The following is an 18,939-nucleotide window of genomic DNA, read 5'->3' as shown; positions in this document are numbered from 1 at the left end:
AGTATGACAAAATGCTGTTCATTGTTTTGATCGCCAAGTTTCTACACACTTTCCATGCAGCTGATGATGGTGTTAAAAATTGTACACCGAAACATGTTCTGTAATCTGTAATAAATAATGTTGTAAAGATCATATACCAACACTGCATATGTATTGAAAAGGTGGAACCAGCTATATGTTAATTTAATTGTCCTTTGAGATGTTGTTTTGGCATGTTTGTTTGCAGTATTCTTCGGTATAATTTAAAGAAACACTTTTAAGTCCTTGTAGGTTATTTTTACAGTTTGTTTCATCTGAAAGCAGAATACTCTAGACCTTAACTATGTCGAATGATCTTATGATATTCAATTTGTGAGACTCACAATTACCTACAACGATCACATCATATGAAATATGAAATAATATTTTTCTAAAATAAGTTTAGAAGAACAAAACAACAAGGTCATCTCCTCCACAATAAAAAATTATTCACTAAAATATAAGGTCATTTTCTTAATCGCACACGTAGGAAACGTCCAGGCGATTTCACTTGTCACAACAATGATCCCACACTCGCACACAGGATGCAGGATCACGCTGAAATGCTGACAGGACGAGTCCAGATGAACAAGGAGAAAGATATAGTGATGGGGAGACCCACAGTTCAACTGGGAAGTTCAATACCGTGCAAAATGTAATCGGCCCGGAGGAAATCTCCGTGAGCGACTAATTAAAGGTTAAGGAGATCAGTTTTAATTAGATTAATTAATTATAAGTAGAATACAATCTGAGGGAATATAAATACATTAAGGTAAAATTGAAATCAAATCTTGAAGAAAAAATGTTCTCTTTAGGTTAAAATAAACCTGGAATAAAATAAACATTAATATGAAATCAAAATATTCTCTAGTCCCAAACCCCAAGAAACTAAAAATAAAAACCAGACCCAGTAGACATCAGGTAACAGAATTGGATGAAAGATTCCAAATTTCAGGTAATTAACAAATAGTGAAGGAAACTCAATTAAATAGAAACATTAAAGCAATTAGAAGAGGTATAAATCACCAGTCAAACTACAATATGCACAATCAAAGTCAATCACGATCATCATCATCATCATCATCATTCACAATCATCAAATTTCCAAAAACAAAAATCTGTAATAATCAACACGTTGAGACATATGGGGCCATGTTCCCTTTTAGAATGAAACGCTGAGGGCCAAGTCAACAAACATGGGAGGAAAGGTAAGATCTGGCATCCAGAAATGTTAAACAAAACACAACCGAAAGAAAAGAATAACAGACTTAATGAAGTTAATTTTCAATTCTTTAGGTTCGAAAACCCATACAAAATCATTTTCTGAAGTAAGTTATTTCTCAGATAAATGAATTAAAATGTAATAAAACAAGAAAAGATAAAACCGGGTAGTAGTCCCAAAAGGTATTAAGTTGATCAAGAAATAATTTTAAAATAGATGATATGAATAAGCAAAATCTCTAAGAAGGATATTTTCAGTTTATAATAAGATATGCAGAAAATCAAAGGTAAGAGGTAATAATAATGTATCAAACAGGTATGTACAACTCGAAAGGGCAAGGTAGACATAATTAAGTTTAGCAATAGGGAGCTACATAGCCACATTAGTAATATGTATCATTATTGAATTAACCCTCTTGGAGCCAGGAGCCGATCTGGTCGGCCGCTCACCATCAGCTGGAAGAGGCCAGCGCTCTGCCTCTACTCTACTACTGTAAAGTGCCAGGTCGTTTTCAGTAGATATACATGTAATTTAAAATTTGCGTATATCTACCGGTGTATAGCAAATACCGGCATGAAATTTTCTACGTATTGACTACACAGAATAAGCAACTGATTTAGAGTGATATAAAGAGTCGAAAACGTTTCATTGTTGATTTATAGTTGTCGATAACGTTTATTTTTAGGAAGAGAAAAACATTCTCTCACTTTCTCTCTCAATATCTACTTTGAGAAAATCATTTATGATACAAAAGAATGTATGTTATTATGTATAATATACTTCTAAATACAATTCTATAGAATAACTAATATGAACAAGAAAAATAAAAACATAAAATATAAAAATTCAATCAAATGTCACTAGGAAAAACATGACAATATTTCTCACAGATAAAATTCGCTTGCAAAGTATCGATGTATGGCAAATACTGACAAGAAATTTTCTACGTGTGGACAACATAGTATTAAAATAATTCTGAATTATTAAAAAAATAAAAATTAATAGTTGATATTATAATTTTTGTTTTCAGCAAAATCATTTTCTCGTTTTCGGTTCTAGTATCTATTTGAAAAAGAAATTTACAATACAACAGAATATACGTAATTAAGAAATCTATGGCGCTAAAGCCCTGATTTGCTTTGGCCTACCAAGCAACCGCTGCTCAGTTCGGAGACTGCAGTTTACGAGGTGAGGCATGGTCAGTGACACAAATCCTCTCGGTCATTATTCTTGGTTCTCTAGACCGGGGTTGCCCTCTCACCCTCAGATATCTCATCAATTGCAATCACTTAGGGTCACTTAGATTGAGTGAACCTCGTACCACCCCTCAGGACCAGGCAAAAATTCTTGACCTTGGCGGGAATCGAACCTATGACCTCCGGGTGAGAAGCAGACACACTACACTTGGCCCGCAGGGACCGGCATTTACGCAGTGATAGAGGACTATATGCGACTATAAGGTTTAGCAGACAGAAAGTGAAAAGTAAATTGAAGTATGATATGGGCATGTTTAGGTCCAAGAAGTTTCTTTGAAGGAGAAAGGAGGTTGAGGAATGTTGTTGCGTTCATTGGGACAAATTTCCACAAAATGTACTCCAGAGACATCATCATCATCTTCGTTATAATTAGTTTTGTCTACCACCATATTCAGAGTAGCTTTAGTGCCGTTAGAAAAAATTAAACGTCTCTTCTTTAGCTGCGGTGATTCCGCGGGCGTGTCCGGTATAATTTCGTTGCTACTCTCTGAACTAAATTCACTATCGCTATCCAACAAATCATCCGCGTTAACTTCGCATTGTTCCAAATACTACATTAATTTATCGTCAACAATACGTGCTGAAAAATTATCACGTGAACAACTTGTCATTTTGCTGTCACTAATCCACTCACTGCAAGGAGCAATCTCTTACTGACCGGTCAGCGGTATTTTGAAACACAGGAAACAACTCTTGTGAAAGCTATAACACCCTTTTAGAACTTCCAAAACAAGGTCAGGCACACACTAATAACGTGTAGCCCCTTTACTACAGGTTGTAACAAAAGTATACACGTCACTATAGGTTGGCTCAGAATTATGTACATCACAGAATTTTAAGCCGGCCGATGTAATCGGCTCTGGCAACTCCCGAGTGGATTCTTAAAGGCCGACTAGATCGGCTTTGGCAATTTAAAGGGTGGGTGCTCTCACTACCGCCTCGCACCAAGACAGTCAACTGACTATCGGAAGGGAAGTTGGGGATTGGAATAACTTACCAAGGGAGATGTTCAATAAATTTCCAGATAGGGAATCCGCCACCTGGACTGACTGACTGACTGACTGACTGACTGACTGACTGACTGACTGACTGTGACTGACTGACTGACTGACTGACTGACTGACTGACTGACTGACTGACTGACTGACTGACTGACTGACTGACTGACTGACTGACTGACTGACTGACTGACTGACTGACTGACTGACTGACTGACTGACTGACTGACTGACTGATTCTGACAAGAAACAGAGTAAATAAAGTGAAGCCCAGAATTTTAAGTAGTAAGAGGTAAATTAAATTTGTAGTAAGCACATGAGAAATCGATAAATTAAGCCGGAGCATGGAATCTTGGGAGATCACCATTTTGACCTCTGTTTTAAACATTAAGCAACTTAATCATGTCACTGAGTCTAAGTTCCACAAATGCGTGGTAATTTCAAGTAGTAGTAGTCCGAAGACGAAGGAAAAGTTGCCACTTACTTGTATTATGGTAATCTGACAACAGATACATACAATCGTAAGCATTATAGATCACCACATTAGTTGAATGCAAGTTAATTAAAAGGCATAATTAATCCACGTACATATCGTGGTAAGGAAAAAAATTGTTAGGATGAAGGGGTGAAGGGGATGACCCTCTCATTATCATCCTGATTCAAATGGAGCCAACGAGGCTGCAAACATTCCCTTAGAAGGGATAGTTCCGGGAGCTAACAGTAAAAGCATCCTGTTGCTTCAGGAGCCTACAGAAACGTGAAGTCCCCTCAATTGTAGTAGACTTGAAGAAAACAACTGGGACAGGTGACACATGTAATTCTTGGTAGTACCTAAGACCGGCGCAAGAAAGCGCCTACGTACAGATCAGAACAAAACAGAGTGGCAAGTACAGGAACTAAAACAGTAGAGTTCAAATTAAACAGTAGGGCAAATGGCATTTGCAGTTAAACAAACTGAAAGTTTGAATACAATAAACTGCGAGCAATCACATGGAAAACCACAAGGCAAATTAAGTTAGTTATAAAAATCATGAATGATATGAATTTCGAACTATGTTTAGGAGGACTACACATATATTACTCTAAGCCAGTGTTATACCACATACAAACTTCCAATGATATTTGAAATTAGTGACAACTTGGCAAGTCTCACCTCACTGAGATTTTGATATGGAAAATGAAGCTGATTACTTGCAAGTCTCACCTCTATGAGCGCCACTTGTAAATTGACTTCCATTTTAACCAGGTTAAAGCAAGACATGTCCTGTATTTGCTAAATGTTAATACAACAAATACACTTGCCTTGTACACAATGACAATCTTAGCAATACCAGAAAGCCAGTTTTAAATAAAAGAACTGATGGAAGCAAGCAGTCCTATTTAGGGTAATGGTAATACAGTGGAGTTCTTATACCACCAGCTTTGCCCACGTCTTTATGCTGTCATTTGGGTTGCCTATTCAAACAAAGTGGATGGTGACTTGGGAACACTTTGTATACAAATTATATGTACCATTTGACTCTCCTACAAGTTTCTTTTAATGGGAGAAATCTATAGGATATATATTGTAGCCATTGTAACCATGACAAAATATAGACGAGAGTGCACTCTTTCCGAGATTATGGTTTGACTAATATTTCAGAAACTGAGATCACGATGGAGAGGAGGAAACTTGAACAGAATATGACAGAAATACACAGATGTTCTTATCAATATAATGGTAATCAAATTGCCCATATCCAATTATTGGTATGTTTTTCATTCTAACCTGTAGAAACCACACTGGGACTGAATTCCAAATCGGCAGTTCCTGCAAAAGAAATTAAAATGAAAAATAAAAAATAAAATTTATCAGCAGGACTTCCACTCTTTACACCTTGCTGCCGTAGATTCTATGTACACTACTGTTAGCACTGTAAAAGTCTCCATAGACGATTTTTCCAAACATTGACAAAACTTAATGTTCACATGCCTCACTTCAAAATCCTACTTCATATGATGACCATGAAGAATGGATCTTCACACACCACAGTTTCTGATTATGGAGGGAAGGGATGGTAGGATGCACATACGTGAACTTTTGTATCCCACTTTCTGTAGAAGTATATTTTTAATTCTTCCTGCACATTTCATAAGTAGAAAGAAGTCATATCTTATGTCAGTGTATTAATCTTCTAGAGAATAAAACAAGGGCAGAAACAATACTGATTATTCAGCACAAGATTCTTCATTATGAAGACAAAATCCTTAAGTAAGCTCCATATGAAATAATACAAATACCATAAAAGTCCAGACACATAAGTAACATCATTATTACATATCATCCTGTCCTGTTTGTTTCTGTATGCTCTCTCCAGGCAGCCTTCCTGCATAATTTTTTTGACTATTTTCATTTAAGAGTCCTTGACTAGCTAACCAGTTGCGTATATTATCAATAGCTGTTGGAGGAAATTTATCTTGGTGGTCTTGCATATAATTGTAGACAAAAAGGTCAGCACCTGTGATGATAAACTTGTGGGAAAACACCTCAATCTTAGCACCTGTAACAGAAGGAAAAAACTCTGAATTAACTGTGATTACTTTTCAAAGCTGGAAATACCCACAGATATAACTGTGACTGCTGTGAATACATTGATTCTCCAAGGAGTACAGTGCAGAAGGCTGCAACAATATGTTAAACTATGCCTTAGTGCATAAACAGCACAGAATAAATGGATTTACTGACAGTCTACTTTAGGGGAAACTAACATCAAGAACATCAGCACTGGCAGTAGACAATACACTGCAGTATCAGATATGTTATATGGATAGCTATCCAATGCCTTTATTACAAATATCTAACCCAAATACAATGTTTCCACTTGGAAATATGACTATGATTTGCACAGTGGTTTATATGGATGCAATGCATGTTAAGAATGAACTTCAGAACAAGATATCAAAAAGATGTTCTTGTAGTGGATTTGTGATCGTTTCAAAACTGTTGCCAACAACAATTACTGAGCATGCCCAGCAACACTGGCGTAGCCAAGGGATGGGGGGGGGGGCAGTGGGGCCGGGCCCCCCCCCAAAATATTTCCTGAAACTAGAGCGAGGATCAGCCGTTGTTTTACGTACGGTACGAACAACTTAAAAACGTACGCCGAAATGTTAAGTTAACGGAGCGACAAGAATCTACTAGCAGGGCTCAATAGGGCCATACATAAATCTCCATATTTGTACTGCTTGAATGAAAGGAAGACACTTAGGATTGTGATGCGCGGGGATATTTCCCTGTAGAGGCCTCAGTATTGAGAATGTAACCGTGTGTTGACAAATGTCAAGACATGAAGAAAGGGGCAATTAGCAAGGGATTACTCAGTAGGGGGCAGAAACGTGACCACCGAATAACGGGGGGGCACGTCCATAAACAGTTGCAAGCTTACATACAACATCGTGTCAGCTTTTGCATATCGGTTCCAGGAAACAACAATGTCCTAGGGATCCTCGAGTTGTACCGTGGTTGAGAGATGTGCTGTGTTTAAGTTGCAGCGTTGGGCAGACTGTGACAGGATTGTGAGCTGCATGTTAGTTCCTCATTTTGTGCCATATAAGTAACTTTTTTTGAAGAGGGACCATTTTGTCACTGACAAGCCAACACTATGTGCATCCTCGGTAAGTTATGAAAGAGTTTTTATTTATTTTTACAGTAGCCAGACAATCGCGGAGTCGAGCCTAAGTTCGATAGGTAGACCTATATATCTTGTCAAATGCCCGGGGGCTGATTGGAACCTCAAATGGCACCATCAAAAGTGCGGGTAACTATTTTGTAATTGGCGGGCGTGATAACTCAGTCCCAATGGTTCTACCTTCTCATCAGGATGGCCCAGGCTTGAATCGCAGTCAATACATGAAACATTTTTAAAATGGGAAGTCACGTTCTATTGATACGGATTCTATTTAAAACACTAGATCCCATCCCTTACCTTTCCTTACACTTTTGAGCCAGAACCGCATCATTTATGATGGCATATTTTGAGAATCCAACCATTGCTAATACCAATATAAATGGTCCGTTATTGGACATTATAAATTTTCCAGCTAGCTCATTCTTGGTTGCCAACGTTTCGCCCTCGTGTGCTAGGGTGGGCTCATCAGTTGGTACCTAGCACACCTACCAATACGCTGGCTAGTGCATACCGTGGAGGCCACTGCGTAGGCTAACTGGAGCCACCGGCAGTGCCAATGCACTAAGAGACTTTGTCTCATCACTAAAAATTGATGCCTGCTTGGCCATCAGATGATATAGATGTTGATTCCCATAGGGAATCTGAAATATTTGTCCTGAATGAGCAAATTTATAATACCAATATAAATGGTCCGTTATTGGACATTATAAATTTTCCAGCTAGCTCATTCTTGGTTGCCAGCGTTTCGCCCTCGTGTGCTAGGGTGGGCTCATCAGTTGGTACCTAGCACACCTACCAATACGCTGGCTAGTGCATACTGTGGAGGCCACTGCGTAGGCTAACTGGAGCCACCGGCAGTGCCAATGCACTAAGAGACTTTGTCTCATCACTAAAAATTGATGCCTGCTTGGCCATCAGATGATATAGATGTTATATTGGTATTATAAATTTACGGCCCACCCTAGCACACGAGGGCGAAACGCTGGCAACAAAGAATGAGCTAGCTGGAAAATTTATAATGTCCAATAACGGACCATTTATATTGGTATTATAAATTTGCTCATTCAGGACAAATATTTCAGATTCCCTATGGGAATCAACATCTATATTATCCAACCATTCTTCGGACTTACCTTGTACCTTAAATGGTGAGTGGATGCAGTGGCATACCCTCAAAATAATTTCAGGCCAGTAGTGTGGATACAACTTTTCCTTGGAAGGGGTTGTGGAAAGATTTATTTTTTATTTAGAATTTGCTTTACGTCGCACCGTAGGTCTTATGGCGACGATGGGAAAGGAAAGGGCTGAGAGTGGGAAGAAGCGGCCGTGGCCTTAATTAAGGTACATCCCAGCATTTGCCTGGTGTGAAAATGGGAAACCACAGAAAACCACCTTTAGGGCTGCCGATAGTGGTGTTTGAACCCACTATCTCCCAGATGCAAGCACACAACTGTGCGCCCCTAATCGTACGGCCAACTCGCCCGGTGGATATAAAAAGAAAGCCGGTCCTACCGAGTGCGATGACGGATCTTCAGTAGATATTGTTGGTTTTGATTGTTACCATGTACAATTATAGCTTCTGTACTCTTAACATACACCGGCTGCATTATTGAAACTGTTCGTAAAATTGATAATATCGTTCTTCGTTTGTGAGGAAGTAGAATCTTTATTTAATTTGTCTTCTTAAAAAAGGAACCACTTTGGTACTACACTCCATGAAGGTGACTACCTTCCAGGCCGTAGATATTTCGATTACAGGAGACTCAAGGAAAACTCTACTGCACCCAAAAACAAGGTTGTATTCTTCCCATCCCATGCCTTTCTTAACTCTGTCAGTGTCGGGAATCGAATGCAGGATGCCTTAAGTCAAATTCGAATATAAGGAGACCTAAAAATAATCAGCCAGACCCACAGTGTAGGGGTAGCATGCCTGCCTCTTACCGGAGGCCCTGGGTTCGATTCCCGGCCAGATCAAGGACTTTTACCTGGATCTGAGGGCTGGTACGAGGTACACTCAGCCCATGTGTTTAGAATTGAGGAGCTATCTGACGGTGAGATGGCGGCCCAGGTCTAGAAAGCCAAGAATAACGGTGGAGAGGATTCGTCGAGCTGACCACAAGACACCTCGTAATCTGCAGGCCTTGAGGCTGAACAGTCGTCGCTTGGTAGGCGATGGCGCTTCGGGGCTGTTACGGCATGGAGTTTGGTTTAGAAAAGTGAACAGAGAAGGAAGCGACACCCCTGCATGGCTCCTTAGCTTCCAGCTAGTTCTTCTGTCCGGCCTCGTGCATTTAGGACAGTAAGAAAACGTACGCCTTAATAAATGCTCCTCATACAACCTTTGTAAAAATACTAACTGCATCTATTCATAACAATAATCACAAACGTCTTCTTTTCATGTGGCTCAGTAGGTTGTGTCTCTGTCCTTCTGAGTCCGAGTTCGCAGGTTCAAATCCCGGCTTGGATCGGTAACCCTTAAAACGGTGTTGAAATGGCAACAGCTCAGTGTCGTTGGTTTCTGGCACGTTAATAAAAACTATACATACGAATATTAGCGTCACAAAACTCTAACTTTATACTACTATATTCTGTATCCCAGGCTTGTGAGGAAAGTAATTAACAATTTACTTTACGTCGCACCGACACAGATAGGTCTTATGGTGACGGTGGGATAGGAAAGGCTTAGAAGTGGGAAGGAAGCAGCCGTGGCCTTAATTAAGGTACAGCTCCAGCATTTGCTTGGTGTGAAAATTGGAAACCACGGGAAAACATTTTCAGGGCTGCCGACAGTGGGGTTCGAATCCACCTCCCGGATGCAAGCTCACAGCTGCGTGGCCCTAACCGCGTTGGAAACTAATAGGACAAGGTAAACCCTACATAGCATGTGTTGTAACACGTATTTTTCTTTACCAACTAACAAAAGAACTATACCCATACGCTTTACATTATATATTTATTTATTTATTTGTTTGTTTATTTGTTTATTTAGTTATTAGTGCCTTCAGTACAGTGGCGAAGTTAGGGCTCCAGGCCCTCTCGTACACTTAACCACATACTAATCAGAATCTTAAATAAAATACTGAGATACTTAAAATAGTTAAAACTACAGAAATTAATAGAATTGAAAATAAATTTAAATACATTACTTACTAAATTAATATTAAAAACTCTTAAAAATGGCTAATCCTCAGGAATGCACACATTCACACTTCAACCATTCAGTCAGCTGTCCTCAGCAGGTAGTCTCGGCAGGTGACCTTAAATCGTGATTTTAAAAAGCTAGTTTCTCTGACCTGAACTGGCAGGGAATTACATAATCTGGCGACAGTCACCACAAATTATCTATTAATTTTATTTGTGCAGTGCAGTGAAATAGAAAGAATGAATCTAGAACGTGTATATAAGTTGTGAAATGATGATAAAAAGATGAATTTAGAAGAAATATACATTGGCTGACTTTCAGCTACCACTCTGATCACCATCGTTAAAGTGTGTAGCTGCCGAGGTTTATCAGACATCAGCCAGCCTTCGGGCAGAATAACCCTTACCTTACCTTAGCCATGAGACAGCCTGTTAGTATGGGGTGATATGAACATCGTACCCGATATTGTAAATAAATCGCAGGCAGAAATTCAGTGCTCGTTGAAGTTTAAGTGTTTCTTCTCTCGTCATGTCAACTAAAACAACGTTACAATAATCAAGAATAGGGAGAATGAATGTCTGTATTCGTTTGGCCTGTATCTCAAATGGAAATACATCCCTCTGCCGTTTAAGAGGGTGAAGAACTCCAAAAATCTTTTTACGTATTTGTTTCGTGTGATCACACCAATCAACTGCTTCATTCATCATTACGCCGGGATTTTAAACCGTTTTACTGTAGGAAATAATTCAGTAGGATAGGCGGGATTGCGACATTGTTTGAGCAGCTCAGTAATTTTCGTGATCCAATTATAATTGTCTGAGTTTTTTTGCAGTTTAGTATAAGAGAGCTTCGTTGTGCATATACAGTACACTGAGTCGTCCGAGGTCCCTGTTAATATCTTCTTGTCTTGCAGTGTCGATATATTTGAAGATCGTCAGCACAGAGGTCATGCGTGTTATTTCCTGTCACAGATGGTATGTCATTGATAAAAATACAGAAAATTAGGGGCCGTAGAATACTTAAGATGCGGTTAGATTCGAAGTCTGTGTCATCTAGGGTTTGTTTATAATAATAATATAAGAGAATTTATTGGACTCCAACCTATTCAATACATTACAGGATGTTAACATTTTTAGTTAAACATCGTTAAAATGGAGACATGTTTCGCCCTCCATGTGGGGCATCATCAGTCATATCAAAGCACCTCAAAATTAAACCAGACGTCTGGTTGGAAATTATGAAACTAATATGTAAGAAAGAATACATTAAAAACACGTACAAAGTCCTATCCTAAACGAAATAACAATAGACTAGTTACACATAGTAAAATACGTTAGTGGTTTCTTAATGTTAAAATGAGGCCATCATATGCACAGTATAAAAATGGAAGTAATCAAAGTCCATATGATATTGAGTTCGATGGTAGTTCTACGTAGTATATACAAATGTTGGCAAAATCAAACACAATTTATAATTACTGTACACTTATTTATAATTATTAAAATTGATGAGGTAAAACATCCCAATTTGTTTATTTGTAATTTGGCTCCAACCAAAATAATTCGCCCTAGGATTCATGAGGTAGTCAACTCCGTTGGTCACTCTCTATTTGAATGGAGTGCACGGTGCAAGTGAACAGCTTTTGTTGATTATAAACTGAGGCTGTGCTAAGACAGAGTTAAAACAACATCCTGTAATGTATTGAATAGGTTGGAGTCCAATAAATTCTCTTATATTATTATTGAGATTCTTTCAATACGGAAAATAAAATGATTTTCATTATTTGTTTATAATGTCGAAATAACGAGTTACGGTGGGCCATCATTCTCTTGCCTTCATCATCTAGCCATGGACAAGAAGGGCGAGAAACCTGTATTCGACGCGTGTGTGTGTATATCCTTGTCGCATTATTTGTACAAAATGTCACTTCTTTATTGCTTATTACATGACCATTATTATAATAACATTACCGTATTTATTCTAAACCAGAATATTGCATCCTTACTCAAACTGTTTATTCTTGCATTCATTTCACTTGTACTCGGAATATATGAAATGCTGCAGTTATGTTGGGATGGGAGTAACAGATGTAGCCGGGGGCCGGGGGGGGGGGGGGTGTCGTACAAGCAAGTCCAGACACCCCAGGAGTTTTAACGAATGTACTTTTATTGAGCATTTTATATATAATGTGCATTAATATTAGCTTACGGAGTCTGACTCATTGGCTGAATGATCAGTGTTGAGGCCTTCGGTTAAGACGGTTCCGGGTTCGATTCCCGGCTGGGTCGGGGATTTTAATCGCGTCTGATTAATTCTTCTGGCTGGGGACTAGGCGTTTGTCCCAACATATTCATATTCAGACAACATACTACACTACCAACCACCAAAGAAACACACAACACTGATTACATCCCTCTATATAGGGTTGGCGTCGGGAAAGACATACGGCCGTAAAACAGGGCCAAATCCACATGTGCGACACAGTTCGCACCCGCGACCCCACAGATGTGGGAAAATAAGAAGAGGAGGAAGAAGAAGAAGAAAAAGAAGAAGAAAATTACTATTTGCTTCCGGAATCCGCACGAATCCACCACTCTTACTTGGATCCAAGGACACCCATTTCCTTTTTCGGTATTCTACACCACCTAAACTATGGAAGTTTGGACACCTATCAAAATAAAATTCTGGATGAATGGCCCCCCCCCCCCCCCCCAAACTGAAATCCTGGCTACGCTACTGCCCAGCAATGTTTGATTGAAAAACAGTTCCAAACCATCCCTGCAAGAAAGCTGCCCAGAATGCCTGGAACACATGATTGCATAGCACAATGGCAGGAAAGATATTTAAAAAAATAAGGATTGTATTGAAGGAACTACTTTGTTCTACATTACAGCCATAGTAAACTAACTGGTCTTGTTGCCAAATAGGTCCGTGTAAAGTGATCAGGAAGGAATGTTAGTAGATTGACTTTATTTACACTGTTAAAATTAGTCTCCTTTCATGTTTAAAATTAAATTAACATTGACTTAATTTCCTGTCTGCAGGTATATTTCCTAATCTGCCCAAATATATCTCTACAACAGTTAAGAAACATAACTCTCCCGTGAAGAAGCAATCCATGCGAACAGATGCCTCCACTAAAAGCCCTAATCAGACCATAAATATCAGTTATCAGCCCATATGCTTCCAAAGAGGATACCTTTGGTTGTCACTGATATTTGAGTAAGACCTATCTCATAATGTTACGTAATGTACGAATAGATATTTAGCCCAATTGTACGTGCTATGGACAGTTAGTGGGGGAAAGAGAGGGAAGGGAGGTTTATGTGTTTATGTACAGAGCGCAGGCATATGGGCAAAGAGAAGGCTTCCTCCTGTCCAGAACAGGGTCTTGTAAGCAGTAGATGCGACCATGGTCTGTGATATGCACTGTATGGAATGAAACAAGCTGTGGTTGTCCAGTTGTCGGCCAATTTCTTTGGTATTTCAGAGGAAATTCCAACGAAGGAAGAATTTATACATTTTGAACAGATTAAACAGCAACTGTATGAGAATGACATTATTGTTGATTAGTTTAATACACTTACAATAGACGAAGGAGGCACTGATTATGATCAAAGTGGTAGTGATTCCGACAATAATGCACCATTACAAGTTGGAAAAGATCAGTTTCCAGGCTGAAATCTATCGTCTAGTGATTATCAAGAAAGCAGTGGCCCTTCATTAAAGAGAGAACAAAATTCCCTGAAAATTACCAGGCTGAAGCATACAAAATTTGAACAAACAGCCAAGAAATGATCCACCCTGGTCATGTCATGCTGGGTTGGTAACTGACTTGTCGCCTCGTGCGGAATTTACATGTGTGATGGCACAGAAAAGGAGGATAAAAAATAAGATGGTCTTGCAGAAATTTTAGAAGATGCTCCAATCACCTTGCAGACACAGCACAGTCCTAATACAAGACAGGAATCAACAAAAAGGTACATTGTCTTTTCAGAGCAAAAAGAAAAGAACACTCAAATATCCATTAGTGAATGTTATGTATCTGTGCAATGAATATTAAGAAACATGTTGACACAAACAACACTCCATTATTCAACGCATCCAAATTATAGGTCCAAAAATTCAAGAGAAAAAAAAAAAGTTTCTTGTAAAATTACACATAAAGTCAGCAAAGGATTTTCTGTTGAAGGTTCTGTCATACATAAAAAATCCAAAGAATTATAAATGAAATACAGCATTTTATTGTACAGCACAACTATACTCCAGAGCAAATAACTAATGCATATCAATCCTGATTTGATAAAGAGCTACATTCTCAAAGAACTCTTCCTGTTAAAGGAAGTAAGATGGTCTGTGGTGCTGTGGGTTCCACTGTAGCAACTCCATATTCATACATGATAATGCCAGTTATAGGAATGGAGGGCACACTATTTCCACATATCTATGTTCGTGTCTCAGAGCCAAGTGGATAAGTTCCAGCTAGCATGACAGTTGATTTACCCAGTGTGAAAGCCAATGTAATGAAATCAGCGAACATGACCAAACAGGATTTGAAAGTATTCCTGGAGGAGGTATTGTTGCCAGATTTGCAAGGTAAGGAATGCATTCTTCTGTTGTTTGATTCCTGGGCATCAAACAAAGAGGATGATCTTTCTTCTTCTTCTTCTGTTATGACCACATAGGATCACTTTACTCAGTCCATCGTTTAGGTCTCTTTGAAGGGATTGTTTGGGCTTTGCGGTTCTCCCAGTACTTCTTCAGACGCTCCGATCTTTGTGCCCTTTCCTCAATTGAAAATATGCATGTTGTCGGTTTGTTTTGCGTAAGTGTAAAGTGGAGGTTTGTATTCTTGAGCTTTGTATTCAATTTTATCTTATTTGTGGTGTCTTCTGTTTTAAGGCCTATTTCCTTCAGATCCTCTCTTAATTCTCTGATCCATTTACATCCTGTTGTGGTATTTTTTGAGACTAGATTGTGTTGTACTAGTTGTTTCAGAAGTCTCGAATCCTGCATCCTCATGATATGTCCAAAGAATCCCAGTCTCCTCTTACGCATAGCATCTGTAATGGGTTCTAGCTCTCTGTACATGACTTTGTTAGGTATTAACCGCCAGTGTCCATCTTCTGGTATTTTTTGTTGATGCAGGTTCTTCCCATCCTCCTTTCAATTTTCTGAAGTCTGTCAGTCTTTGATTGTTTATTCAGGTAAAAAAGTGTTTCTGCTGCATATGTGGCTTCCAGTTTTATAACTGTGTTGTAGTGTTTTATTTTTGTATTTATTGATAGACATTTATTTTTGTAGATATCCCATGTTAATTTTTGTGCTTTAGCTAATCTATTTGTTCTTGTTTGGATTGAGATTTTTTCATTTAGGTTATGTGTTATTATTTCTCCAAGATATTTAAATTGAGTTACTATTTTGATTTTACTACCATTTATGGTAACTTCTTTTAGTTGTGTTGGTTTTTGGGGCATAATTTCTGTTTTTTCAAATGATATTTTGAGGCCAATTTTATTTGCAATGTTTTGAAGTTCTGATATCTGAGTTTTTGCTTCTTTTATGTCCACTGCTAGTAATGCTAAATCGTCAGCAAAACCCAGGCAATTTTTCTTTGATTTTTTGCCCAATCTTTATTTTGGGGGGACATTCCTAAACCATTCCCTCATTACCATTTCATTACCAATTAAATAATAGTGGTGAGAGCCCATCTCCCTGCCGTAGTCCAGTTTTAATTTCAAATGTCTCTGATGTTTCACCCCCTAAACTTCACTTTTGATTTGGTGTTGGTGAGAGTCAATTTTATCATGTTTATTAATTTGGGGTGTAGTCCAAGGTGCCTTAAAATTTTAAACAGAGATTCTCTATGGATGCAATCATAAGCTCTCTTGAAATCTACAAATATTATCAACATATCTCTGTTTCTTCTCCTGTTATAGTCCATTATCAACTTAAGACTCATGATCTGATCAGGACAGCTCCTCCATGGTCTGAAACCTCCTTGATATTCTCCTAGTTCTTTCTCAAGTTGTAAACTTATCCAATTAAGGACGATTAATGAAAATATTTTGTATGTTATGTCTAGGAGCGAGATTCCCCTGTAGTTATTAGGGTCGGTTTTGTCTCCTTTTTTGTGAAGTGGGTGAATGAAGGCTGTTGTCCAGTGTTCTGGTAGTTTTTCTTTAATCCAGATTAAGACAAGTTGTTGATGGAGGGCAACTTTTGCTGATGTTCCTGCATATTTCCAGATTTCCGCAAAGGTCTGATCTTCTCCTGGCGCTTTGTAGTTTTTAAAATTTATTCAGAGCTTGGTGGACTTCCTTTATTGTGGGGGGGGGGGTTTGATGTTCTCTGGTGGTGTTTTTATCGGGGTGTTGGTGTCCACATGAAGGAGTTCTGTAGGTTCCTCACAATTTAAAAGCTTGTTGAAATATTTAGCCAGAATTTCTGCATTGTCTTCATTGTTATGAGCCAGCTTACCATTTTTATCCTTCATCAGTAGGGTCAGGGGTTCATATTTTTGGAGCTGTTTTCTGAAGGTTTTGTAGTAGTCCCTTGATTGAGTTTTATTGAATTCTTCTTGAATTAACTGCAGTGTGTCCTTATGATGTTGTCTTTTTATTTTTATTAAGACTTGGGTAGTTTTTTTTCTCTGTTGTACTAAATTTTGATAGGATATTTCTGTTTTTTGGGACTGATGTAATAGCCATGCCTGATGTCTTTTCTCCACTGTTTCATCACATTCACTGTTCCACGATTGGTGTTTTTTACGTGGTTTAATAGGAAGCCAGGTCTTCTGCAATTTGTTTAAGGTTGTGTACTAAGTCTTTAAGTTTATCTGTGATTTTTATTTTTTCAGTTGCTCTCTGGTCATTTTTGTTGTTGATTAGCTGGGTAGGATCTATTTTCCTTTAGTTTTAAGGGCTTGCTTTTTTTGTTTCCTCTGGGGAGTGAGTTTAATTTTAATTTTAACTACGTTGTGATCTGAACTTGTGTCTATTCCTCGGAGGACTTTGACGTTATAAATCTCTTTGTGGTGGTATTTGTCCATGCAGATGTGATCCAGTTGCCATTCTCCTTTAGTGTAGTCAGGGTGTTTCCATGTTTTGAGTTTTTGAGGTTTCCTCTTAAAACATGTAGATTTAGAATCTCCTGTAAAAGTTAAGAAACATTCGTGATTTGTTTTCGGAAACTCCACTTAAGGAGAACTAAAAAGGGGGTGACATTTTAAAGTGAGCATGTCTACAATATATCTAAAAAACTTAACATGTTACAGAAGTGAAAAATGGTATTTTTAATCTCTACTAAAATAAAGAAATATGTATTTTTTGTTTTCAGAAAAAACACATTTGGGGGGTAAAAAATGACAAAATGGGGTTGAATTCTTTTTATTAGGATACTGATATCTCAAAAACTGAAGATGTTACAGATGTAAAAATTGGTATTTGGAATCTCCTTTAAAAATAAAGAAATATGTATTTTTGTTTACGGAAATCCACTTAAGGGGGAGGGGGAGAATTGCAAAATTAGTTGAGTTATTTGTATGAAGATACTATTATCTCAGAAACGAAAGATGTTGCAGGCGTGAAAATTGGTATTTGGAATCTGCTTTAAAAGTAAAGAAACACGCATTCCTTTGATTTCGGAAAATCCAATGAATGGGGAGGGAGGGGGAAAAGAATTGAAAAATTAATTGAATCAATTGTACGAGGATACTTACATCTAATAAAAACTAAAGCTGTTACAGACGTGAAAATTGGTATTTGGATCACCTTTAAAAACAAAGAAAAAAGCATTTTTGGGGTAAAATCATTTGGGGGGAGGGCTGAAAAGGAGTTGAATTCTTTTTATGAGGACACATATCTCAAAAATTGAAGATGTTACAGTCGTGATAATTGGTATTTAGAAGATCCTTTACTAATAAAGAAACAAGTATTTTTTTTCTGGAAAATTCACTTAACGTGTGGGGGAGGGGGAGTGTGAAAGGAAATGAGAAAAGTAAATTATTTTTATGAGGATACTTATATCTCAGCTGAGGGTAACAGACGTGAACATTGGTATTTGGAATCTCCTTTAAACAAGAAGAAACATGCCTTCTTCTTTTGGGGGGGGGGGGAATCAATTTAATGGCGGTGGGGTGAAAAAGAAGTTGAGACCAACTTATTTTACAGTTCATAATGTACTTGATTCTGATCATAAACCAATCATTTTAAATCTTTCCTGGGTTTGTTTTCAAGAGCCATCTTTTCCTTTGGAGAACTTAAAGTTAGATTACAGTAGATTCTCCTGGCATATAAATAAAAATTTAAACACATTTGATATAAACAATAGGAATTAATTGACTGTGCAATTGTTCACCTTTATAATAAGGTCAATAATGCACGGAAGTATATCATTTGTATCACCAGAAATCCTGCGCACTTGCCTTGGTGGTAAATTACATCTGCTGCCATTGTCATTCCTGACAATGTGACCAGCACCATTGGCGAAATTTGGGGTACCATTTTTCTTCTCAGTAATTTACTCATAGTGAAGAGTAAAGTGGTATAAATGAAGAGTTGCACCACTCTTCTTATATATATTTTGATGAAGTTCAATACTTGGGAAGGAATAAACTGTGATATAATTTCCAATA

At 38.1% G+C, this 18,939-nt stretch overlaps 1 protein-coding gene across 1 annotated transcript in view; it reads right to left on the bottom strand.

Annotated features, from left to right (window-relative positions):
- Window positions 1-5,620: 5,620 nt before the first annotated feature.
- LOC136862929 (EF-hand domain-containing protein 1) overlaps window positions 5,621-18,939 on the bottom strand; it is a 241,740-nt gene continuing 228,421 nt past the window's right edge. Inside the window, exon 11 of the mRNA XM_067139219.2 lies at window positions 5,621-6,034. Within this exon, the coding sequence (XP_066995320.2) occupies window positions 5,808-6,034 (227 nt within the window). The 3' untranslated portion in view covers window positions 5,621-5,807. The remainder of the gene's footprint in view (window positions 6,035-18,939) is intronic.

This window comes from Anabrus simplex, chromosome 2 (genome assembly GCF_040414725.1).
Source record: "Anabrus simplex isolate iqAnaSimp1 chromosome 2, ASM4041472v1, whole genome shotgun sequence".
Taxonomy (NCBI): Eukaryota; Metazoa; Arthropoda; class Insecta; order Orthoptera; family Tettigoniidae; genus Anabrus; species Anabrus simplex.
The sequence above is the reverse complement of the archived record's forward strand: the minus strand, read 5'-3'. Positions and strand labels throughout refer to the sequence as shown.